Here is an 11,308-nt window from a genome sequence, read left to right on the forward strand (position 1 = left end):
AGGGCAGGCACTTACCACCATGCGGTTGAGGGACACCCAACAATCGTCGGGGAAGTCCTGCAGCATAGGCACAAGGAACTGGAGGCAGCCATCCCAGTGACACAGCAACAGCATCATCCCGATGAGGTTCACAATGCGCACCACTGCACTGGCCAGATCGTAGGTCATGTGGAAGATCTGCAGGGGCCAACAGGGAGCAGATTAGATGGCAGCCCCCCAAACAACCAACCCAACATAATTAGATGCAGTAGCAGGGTCAAGAACCTTGCTAAAGTAGCAGAAAAGGCTGCATCAGCTCAGTGCAGGTCAGTCACGGTATGCAAGCAGAACCAGCTGAAAAACAGATTACAAACCAAAATACAAAATCATAATCGTTCACCCCTCTTGTCCTTCGATTTTGCCTTCTAATTTACATTAAAAGCTCCATAATTTGTTTTATAAAATAAGTTGGTTGCAAGTATTTCTGAAACATCAGCCATTCCTCAGAAATAAACTCTATCATTACATCTTTTTAACTCCAATGCCGTTCCTTGATTTCTGCTCTTGCTGAAAATATGCTACACACTGACCCATGGCGGAAGCTGTCTTTGTACTGGACGGCAGATTCAGTCTCTGCAAGTATCAAATGCAAGAAAGGATGGCCTCAAACTCAGCAGAGACTTATACAAGAGGCTCCAATTCAACTATTTTCTGCTATTTCTTGTATTCTGCTGCTTTATCGCTTCCAGTCTTATGTGAAGGTGGGCAACGAAAAGGGAAATGAGAAACATGGCAGAGCATTTCTTAGCAAGGAAGCCCAGAAATCTGTAAACAGGCAACAGCAACCACACTTCTGCAGTCAGTTCTCCAGTGCAAAGGGAGTCTATGGCCCTGTTGTCTGTAGTACAGGACACACTGAGAAATCCAGGTGCCCTATTATCAAAGCTATGTATACAGGAAAGAATTACTTGACGGACACTAGTTTTTTTCCTGTGGTTGGATGTGTTGTGGAGACACTGGGGCTGCTTGGCTCTTTTATGCCCAGCTTTGTGACGGCAGTTAGACGCACAGGGCATGCCAGCTATCTGCCCAGGTTTGGTTTTCCCTACCTTACAACATGCCACAGTGAGGCGAGATGAGCTCTGGCGAGCGTGGCTGGCCCTGTGTGGCTCAGCACAGAGCCCACCTTCTGGCCTCATTTGCCATTAACACAGTTCGTGAAGAGAAGAGACCTTTAAACTGTCATTGGGCAATGGTTTGGGTCCAGTAAGGACCATACACTTAGTCCTGCCAGTGTGCTGGCTTCCAGCTAAAGAAGCCTACTGCATCACCCTGAAAACAGAGGCCCCGAACACATCTGGCATCCTCTCCCACACGCTGCTGTGTCACCACGGCAATTTGTGACAGAGCTGGGATGGATGGAGGCCTGACAGCCATGCCCCAGCCCTGCCAACGCGTCCTGCCCTAGGGCCTCGTCTGGAGAAATGTTAATCACTGCTCCCCACACACGGTCTTGCTGTTTCTGGTAGAGGAGGAGTGAAATAATTGGACAGCTGTGTGTGAATGAAGCGGAGAGACTCACTGCTGTCAGCAGCGGTAGCTGGGCCTTCTCAAGAGGCCTCCTCGTGGTTTGAAGGCACATACAGCCTGGCTGTTTTGCAGCCCAGCCCGCAATCTGGTGACACAATGTCCTAGTCAGATTTAATGGAAGGGAACAAAAAGCAGAGGCACGTGAGAGGCAAACAAGACTACCGTGAATCAAATGAGGCTGCACGTCCCAGCTCTGTTCCTGCATTTCCACCCCGACCTGCAGGATGGTACTCCCTTCCAGGGTGTATTTCAGTTAGCTCTTTGCTAATCCGGCTACATCAGCTTGAAGCTTCCCACAGAGCTTGTCTACCCCACCTCGCAGCCCCTCCTCTTCTCTCAGCCCTGGACTCCCCAACAGCTCTGCCGCAGCCCCTCCACCCCGGCCCACAGCCTCTCTGCTACGTCCCCCTCCGCAGCTCTGCTCTTGTACCTCGGCCCTGCCCTGCCACTCCAGCCCCGCGTGGTCACACTTTCTGTTCTCTGACCTGCCACCACACCTCTCGTCACAGTGTGACTCCCAGTGCGGTTGTAAAACTGACCTCCAAGTGAGCCATGCAGAGCACACAGTGACACCTATCTAAGCTCACCATTTCCTTAGGGATGTAGCAGGATTAACCGTCAGTTCTTCAGATGTAAAATAAACCTGTAAACACAACTTTCTTACGGGGCACCAGGCAGCGGGCCAAAAGGCAGAGAGACACTGATACAGGCTTATATAAGATAGCAAAGTAATTTTCGGTTTGCTGTGTTATTAGTGAAAATTGATAGCGCAGTGACTGAAACTGCAGGGAGAAGCACACCTCGTGCTTCCTGAGTGCTGCACACCCCAGAGCACTGCCTGGGCTGCACTGAGCCCCCGTGCAGGAAGACGGGCATGCAGCGGGGACTCAGCCGCCTGGGAATCACCTCCGGAGGGGCAGGCAATTACGGAGGGAGATGACTGTCAGGGAAGTATCTGAAGCAAGGGATAGGCCATAGGCATGCTATGGGAATGTATGGCTAAGTCCATATAGCTCCTTGCTGCTCCAACAGAGATAGTCCTGCGCTTCCCAACTATCCACTGTAGTACGTACCCGCCACCTTTGCCTATACCACGGATCGGCCTCCTCCGATCCCACAGTGAGTCAGTTCAAGCAGCTAAAAAGGCAGAAAACTTTTATTATAAATGAAAGGAATTATGGTTTGTCAGTTTAGCTGCCTAAATTGGCTCATCACTCTGTTGTCAGAGCTAGCTGTTCAATTTGAATGCCTGTTTCCACACCAGATATTACCACTTCCCCCACCTAATCAGGATGCCACGGGGTCACGCACGTTGAGAGATGCCGACATGCTCAATCCAGACCGGGAGGGAGCCACAGAAGAATGCTGGAAACCAAAAGGATGAATGATTTGGATAACTGCTTCTGAACCCCATTATTTCTGCTGCATCCAAGATGCAGCTGGAGTCCACAGTGTCACTTAGTGTGAAAAAGGCCATTCTAGCGATATTTCTGGGCTGAAAAGAAGAAAATATTCAAAATCCAGCATGAAAGGCTGTTCTAGGAAATCCGACTCTCAATGGTGGCTCAATAGGTCAGTAGGAAAACTGAGCACATAATTCATACAGAATAATTCCTACTGGTTTCATCTTTTTTTATTTTATTTTATTTTCCATTACAGAAATGATCATTCTCATTTAGATAACTCAAAGCGAATCCAGCCTATTTGAATGACAGCCACGGGCTATGCTTCTAATGAAGCCAGAGCAGCAGTTTGCAGAAGGATCACTGAATGGATCTTTTGTATCGCCAGGGTTTTACTGTGCTAATGACTTTTCCTCTCCCACCTATGTGTGGTTTTCAACAAGCACCAGCCCTCCTGTAACCCAGGGAACTGTCAGCCAGCGACAGGGAGAAACCCTGTCAGATTTAGGAAGTGCCTTCCTTCCTTTAATTTATTAAAAGCAGAGAGTGAAGAGCCTGAGGGAATAGATGATTTAGGCAAAAGGTGAATGGTTATGGAGCTTCTTACATGATGACTGGGATCTATTCGAGACAGGCTAGGACCTTTATTCTTTGGTGCACCTGTGAAAAACAGGAATAAATGAGCGTGTTTGCTTCTTCCGTTAGGCCCCGCTGCCTCCTCCTTATGCACTAATAACTCACAGATTTGCTGGTGGCTGAGAAATGGCAGCTCTGTGCAAAGCATGCGTACGTCTCGGCTCACACGTCTTTCGGCTCTCACGTCTTCCTTCACCGCTGGGTCACCGCCCATCATGTAAGCCAACCAGAAGCGTAGGACGCAGTGCTGAAGCACAAAAGGGGGGACAGTCCAGCCTCTGTACTAAGACCCCGGGTGCATCTGCCCCTGCAGTGCATGGATGTTGCCATCGCAGAGGTCAGAGAGACCAGGAGCTCAGTGGCCACTTGGGATTGCCCTCTAATGGCCAGCACTGACTAGAGGGAAGGATCACAAACTAAGCTGACACAAATTTCCCACGCAGGTAGGGACAATATCTGCTTTACACAAGGGTGGATTCAGCTTACCTACTTTGGCCCTTCAGATCTAGACTGTATCATTAGAGTCATTGGATGGGAACACACACCCAGAGGGTGACACATCTGGTTTGTGGCACTTGTTTACCTGAGAAGGAGATGCACCAAGTCTCAGGAATTCCTGTTTCTCTCTGCTGCCCATAAAGTAAGCCTAGGTAATGAACTCCAACTGTAAATGTCTGAACTGCAGGTGAGACAAATCCACTTTCAAACGTCAGTCTCAGGAGTTACCAGCTCATGCCCACTCCTTGGAATACATTTGCATTCACATGCAAGAGAAAAATAAGAAACACTCGTTGTGCAGCACACAGGAATAACTGTGAAGGGGTGTGAACAAACACCTTTCACTGAGAAGCAGCTCCTACTGTAAATAGGTGCCTGTGTTGCAGGGAATACTAACTCCGGAGAGCGTCTAAGCCAGTGCTGCAGTGCCCTAAAGCAGTCAATAGCCCACCAGAGAGAGGTGGGAAAGAAACATCCTAGAATAGCTGGCCCACGAGCAGAGGAATGAGAGTGGCAACTGGAACGTCTCTGGTTTTCATAATGAACACTGAGGGCTTTCTTGTCCTGTTGTAACACAACCCAGGCTGGGTCCCAGAGCACCACATCTCCTTCTGCCCCTGGAACTGCTTGTACTTTACGGCTTTCTGCTGCCTGTGATTTGGAAAAAGGGAGCGAGGAGGAGGAGAAGGACAAAGCACGGATTCACACTTAAAAGCACCTCCTTCCAAGGGTATTCTCTGATAGAGCTAATATCCCTGTTTCCTGATTGTCCAAAACAAGCTGTGGCTTCCAAATCCCTGTTACAAAGCCAGCTATGTCCTTCTAGCCGAAGGACACCTTGCAACGCTTCCTGAAAGGACAGATGGGGAAAATGGGAGGACCAAAACTTTCCTCAACAAAGACATCCCTAGTTATATAAGAGGTCCATCTTGGAAATCCTGCTTATCCAGAAGAAGCTATCAGGATCCTATCAGGAAGAATCTGAAACCTTGTGAGCCCCCAATAACTCCTCAGTTGGCTCTGTACCGCAGCAGGGTTCCTCAACCTGATCACTTGAGCTGGAAGAAATCAAGGACACCTTGGAGAAGTGGGGGCCTGACTCTGGCAGTGAAATAAGGGCTTTGACTGAAATCAAAGTTGTATGTTTAATTAGGCATGTTTCATGTTGGCATGCAGCTCAGTGTGCCTATCCAAACCAACAGGTCACCAGAATTTCTCAGACCCTTAAGAGCGATGTTGCATTAGTGTGTCTGTCTGTCTAGGGCTGTGGAGGCTGCACTGCTCCGAGAATGGGAGCCCACCGAGAGGACACCGCGGGGAATGCTGTGCAGGGAGGGCAGCTCGGTCCAGGCACCCTCTGCATCAGCCCTGCCAGGCTCTGGCTGTCTCTGCGCTCAGCTCCCCAGCGTGTCAAGCTCTGCAGGCCGGGGTGCGATTGCACATCCCTGCTGGCTCTGCACGTACCGGAGGCGCTGGGCTTGCCAACAAATGGGTTTTCCTGAGGGGCTGGGGACCGCGATGCAGAGGCATAGTAATGATTCTGTTTGGAGCCAGCACGGCTGAGCTGGAGCTAAACACCCTGCCAGAGAGAGCTAACAGCATCCACGCTCGCTCAGCTGAATGCTGGCTCTACACAGAACTGACTTCCATCCACAGGGTTTATGAACAGATTCCGCACCACAGGAAAGCAGTGAAACTGCTTGTTGCCCTTCACTACCTCTACCAGCAACATAGCAGTGTTCCTGTAGCACTGCATCCAAACTAAGAAAGCCTGCTGGTCCTGAGCCAGTGCTGGTGTCTGTATCTACACTATGGTTAATATACAACTGTGATAAATCCCCTGGGGATAATCAAGTAGCTGTGACACTGCTCCAGCTTAATAGAAAGCAAAGAATTTACTTTTAATTTATGGCTTAAAAAAAAAAAAAAAAAACAACAAGAAAACAACCAAGAAAAAATACCTTAAAAGGAAACACAAATCTCAAAAGAGAATCAAAACTATATCATATGTTATTCTGAGTGCTCCAGTCAGAGTGAAGGTTGTTCTGATGTGAGGAAATACGTATTTACTTGTATTTAAGAAGAGTATCTGTAGACTATGGGGAAGAAAGTTGAGATGCCTTTCACTCTTCCTTTCTTGGCTTTTGTAGATAACAACAGACGTAAAGATACATTTTCCTCATAGAGGTATTAACTGCCTTTTCAAACCTAAGTGTTAATCTCTCGATATACTGGGGATAGGTGGCTGCTGTGAAGAGCTTTTCTGAGCCTAAAATGCTGTTAGACAGATTACCGTAGGGTGGTTGTACAAAGTCCCTGCATCATCAGCTATCGTGTTGCTGCATAACACTTATCTGACCGCTGGCCGAGCCTCATCCTGTTTAGTTATGAGAACTGACTGGACAACAGTTTCAGCTTTTTCTCATTCTGGCCAACATGTAAACTAAAGGCAGCTCATTGCAAAACCAGTGGGTTTTCTCACGTAGGGATCACTGCCACAAATCAGTGCCAATTCTTGTGGCAAGGGGCAAAATGTCACCTTCTCCACACTCAGCAAGAGCCTTGACTGACACAACCCATGTAAGAGGGGAAGGGCTTGGGAGCCTCAATGTGCGGATCCATCTTGGGAGGCTGAAGTGAGGGGAGAGAGAAACAACACGCAGAACTCGCAGGATGGGCTTCCCCCAGGAGGAAAAATCCTCCCCAGGCACACACAGCATTATGCACATTAGAGCACTGAAGCATGGAAGCCATGAGCATACACAAGGCGCGCACAGAGCCAAAACCCCTGAGCAACTCAGACACTGTAAGGACACACAAGAAATCAGAGTCGAGAGAGAAAGGGGCAGCTCCCCAAGAAATCCAGCCTGTGGAGTAAACCCACACCACTGGGAAACACAACGTTTCAGCTAGGCAACGCAAAAGATCTTAGCTGCTGTCTTCCCTGTCCTGAGCTGCTGTGGGAAATGCATCATCGAGCCCTTTACTTGCTCCTTCCTCACTTTCCCCAACTTTCTACTTATGCTCCCAGCGATGTCACATTTCAGCTGTACCAAAACATAACCTCATTTTACTCCGAAAGGTTTACCAGGCCACACGTTTGGTTTTTTTGGAAGAATGGCTGTTCTTGCCATTAAAATATATGAAGATATAAACTCTGAAATTCTGATGCAACTGTTGCTCAGGCTGGCCTGCTGAAAAGGGGCTTATTTTTAGGAAGAAAAATTATGTAAAGGAATGCAGTTGGGCTTATTTACAACTTCACAGTGTACTGGGAAGCAGGAGTCCCTTATGAAGGATCAGCTTTGGGTCAGAAAGCTTTGAGCTGTGCTAATCACAATGTGTTTGGCAGAACAGCGCAGTGGTATCGGAGCGAGGGAGCTTTGGGATCCAGATTGTATTGGGACAACGCTGAAAGCACCAGCCAGCACAGAGCAGATGGACTGGAGATGGGAAATCATCTGTGGTGCACAGATATATCTGCAAGCAGCGTGCAGATTCAGGGATGCGCTCGACAGTTTGAGATGGTGTGGGATTTGGTTTTGCCCGCTTTTTGCTGTGCCAGCAAGGAAAACTATAGCCAGAAGATCAAGTTTTAGATGAAGGCGAGAGTTTGGGCTTGATTCTCTTTTTATGCTTGCTTTGCACCAAATGACATAATCAATGTCAGTGGAGCTGCTGATGCTGCTTTGAGTCAGTGCGAGAGGAGAATCAGGTCTGTGATTCATTAGGTTTAACGCTCACGGGGGAAGATACTCTGGAGTGTGCTTGTCTCAGGGCTGCCTGGAACAACGAATTTGAGGGAAGTGCACCGAGTGCAAGGTGTTAAGAGAGATATCCAAGTAGATTTTACACTGAAAATATAATAATCCTTTGTGCTGCTGTGGCAGTTTTCATCTGAAGGTCTCAAGGGGCTTGGCTGACATTAATCTGGTATGCTTCAATATCTCCAGTGAATGCGTGATCTCCATTATTCTAGATGGGCAAAATGAGGCACATAAAAGGGAAAAGTGACTTGCCAGAGGTTGCACGGGAAGCTGAGAGCAAAGTTTTGATCCAAATCTAGGGATGCCAGCTTTGATCTCCTGCTTTAACCACTGCCCATGTATTGCGGGTCCTAACTAGAGCCCAAGGAGGTACCCTTCACGTTCAGAAACAGCCACTTCAGTGCCAAGAAATGCCGGAGTGTGTATGTGCACACAGGGCAGGGAGAAGTGATCTTGCAGCAGCCCGGTGCTCTTAGAGCTCTGTAAGAACACGATGCAAGCCTGCAAACCTCTACCTCCTCCTGAGATGATTTAATTCTTCCCAGGCAGCTTGCTTCTTGCTTCGTCTCCAGGTAGGAGCTGAGGGGCCATAGACGGAGAACAGAAGATAGTCCACGTAAAAATGAAAGAAAAAAAAAAAAAAAAGCATTTTCTTGCCTTCTCCCTCAGAGACTTGTGTCTACTGGAAAATATTTACAGCAGAGAAAGGTGAAATAGCAGGACTAATTAGCACGGAGAAAGTTGGCATAAATGGCAGATGTTTATAGATATATATAAACCCCAAAGATCCTGCCACCACCGTGTGTTTTGCCTCTTGCACTCCCAGAGTTGAGGTTGTCATGACAACAGCCCCCCTTCCCCTCCCCATGCCACCATTCCCAGCCTAGACTTTAATCTTCATCATTTTAAGAACTTTTGTCACCACGGCAACGTGACACAGACTTTTAAAAATATTTTCTAGCACAACTCAAACGACTATCTTTCCTGCATGTTTTTCTTTAAACCTCTATGAAAAAGCATTGAGGGTTGTATTCTGTCTCCACTCAACCGAGCTGTAAGCCTCCCATGGGTGCTTAGCCAGCAGGGACAGGAGCTGGGCGATGCCTCCAGCTTGGAGGGATGATGGCATTTTCATCTCCCAGGGAAGGTGCCCCAGAGCAGCAACGCGAGGCCTGGGGCCAGGGCTTTTTCAAGAACCTCTGTGACTTTGGAGAAGGCTTTGGAATGGGGCTTAAGTTCTCATACACCTACAGCTCAGGTTTTCAGCGGTCTCTCTCGATATAGTTAAATGCCTTTGGAAAAAGAAGCAAAAAAAAAATCAAGCCCCCAGAGCTGTAAGTAGGTTAGGTGTCTCATTCTCAGTGGGAATTAGATATCGTACCTGCCTTGGCAGTTTTTTTTTTAATCTCTCGTGGCTCTTATCTGCATCTTTGGGAATTGTAGTTCTTCTGAGAGGCTAGCAATGAATCACTTCTGGAAATAGGTCACAGGCTTTTTTGGAAGTTTAAGAATGACCACAGTCATCAGGCAAAAGGTCTGTCTAGCTCAGTAGCTATACATAGATATGCCCAGGGAAAGACAGCTCTGGGAGGCTGAGGAGAAAGGAAGCATAAATACCCGAGGAGACAAGAAACAGAACTGGTTTGAAACTGGGGCCTCAAGGCCTGGAAATGGCATCAAGAAGGAGGACTAAGTGGTCTGAGAGGCTGGTCCACATGGCTCTGCGCTGGACTGGCACTCAGTGAAGGTGTTCATTGCTGGAAAAGGCAGCTGAGCAGCAGGATGAGGTAATCGATGGATGACTCAGATGATGTAGGTGAGTCCGGCTGCAGACTGTGTCAGAAGGACCTCATTTGTGGCCTGATCAAAAATTCACTGAGCTAAGTGGGAAAACACCCCCCGAGTGCACTGAGCTACCAGGCACAAAGTCAATTAAAACAGTTAGCATGGACAAGTAATGAGACAAAATACTAACGGCAATATTGATCAGGTTATGCTATTACCTAGGTCAGTGACACCTTTTCCCTTGGAGCATGGATCTATTTTCAGCGAGGAAATAAAAAAATTGTATAAAAGGTGTCCTGAGGAAGGGGATCCCAATCTTCTTTCCTCCCAGCAGCAACCCCAGGTCCCAAAGCTGGGCCATGTCACATACTGTTCTGGAGCTGTTTGCCTTCCACTAAGCAATAGCTTTGCCATAGTTCCAAGACTCCTGATTGAGAGGTAGGAGTTAAAAACCAGTAATTATAGAACACCTTCTGGGACAGTTTGGTCCAGGGAGGAAATGGTGATGGGCAGGTAAGACACAAATATCCCGGAAAGACATCAGTTTCATGGGATAGGCTTAGTGCTCTTAACTATCCTCTCTTACCCAAAGACAAGAGGACTTTTTATCAAAGTGAAGGATCAGCTGATGAGAGGAAATGCTCTTTTTTCCAAACAATGTGCAGTTTAGCTTGCAGAATACATTGCCGCAGGAATCCTCCAGGCCAGGAACTTGGCAGGATATTAAATACATGCCTAAATAAATAAATGGCTGACTAATAATAACTTTTAAAAGTTGGTTTATATATTCCTTTTCAGTGCTTAAAAAAATGCTGAGGAATAAATCTACCTGTGAGCAGATTATTTCAGAGCTGCTGTTTTGGAATTCATCGCATGTTCCCTCTGAAGCATTTGATCACTATTAAAAGCAAGACAGTGAACTAAATGAACGTCTCGTCTGCCACAGTGCCTCCCTGTCCCCATTTAATTACATGAAAGAGCCTGACCCAGAGAACTAGGGACTGCTAGATGTAGTTGTATCCATAAACACACAGCCAGAACACGGGAGAAAGAAAATCAGATCAAGAGAACAGACCCTTCAAATGAGAAAGAAAATCATCTTCTCAAAATTCAGATTGCCTGTAAAATAGCCATAGTTCACATTCGAGAGCATGCTGTCGCAAACGAAATTAGCAGTGACCTTTGTCTTCATATTTCTTTCAGTCACACTTGAATTTTTTAGTTTAAGATTCAGAACAGATTTTTAAAAATCCAAGATTGGCACTTAACACACTTATGGATTCATATGATTACCACCTGGGATATCATATAAACTCATTAGGTCCTGCCCAGTAAGTGCAAACTTGCTGAAGAACTACAGAACTCACGCAGTTTACTCTTGATCATTTAGTATTTCTTTAATGCACCTTGCATGTCAACCAAGAGAGGAAAGCTTATGCATTTTAACCACTCTTAAGCCCCATTCGGATGCCTGCAAGAGCATACCAAAAGAAGGTGAGCCAAAAACTGCACACCCCAAAATGGAACGAGCATGCTCCTGTTTGTCTTCAAAACACTTTTCTCCGCATAAGCAAAGCAACATTTTCACACACAGGTGAGACCTCCACCTCACCCCAGAATGGGCTCGAGCAGTTGGAAGCGGAAGAGTTT

At 47.1% G+C, this 11,308-nt stretch overlaps 1 protein-coding gene across 1 annotated transcript in view; it reads right to left on the bottom strand.

Moving 5' to 3' along the window:
* The window catches only part of HCN4 (hyperpolarization activated cyclic nucleotide-gated potassium channel 4), a 105,473-nt gene that overhangs the window by 43,655 nt on the left and 50,510 nt on the right, over nucleotides 1–11,308 (bottom strand). The window contains exon 4 of the mRNA XM_009895578.1: nucleotides 16–177. Within this exon, the coding sequence (XP_009893880.1) occupies nucleotides 16–177 (162 nt within the window). The remainder of the gene's footprint in view (nucleotides 1–15; nucleotides 178–11,308) is intronic.

The sequence above is a fragment of the Charadrius vociferus genome, unplaced genomic scaffold (assembly GCF_000708025.1).
Source record: "Charadrius vociferus isolate BGI_N301 unplaced genomic scaffold, ASM70802v2 scaffold132, whole genome shotgun sequence".
Taxonomy (NCBI): domain Eukaryota; kingdom Metazoa; phylum Chordata; class Aves; order Charadriiformes; family Charadriidae; genus Charadrius; species Charadrius vociferus.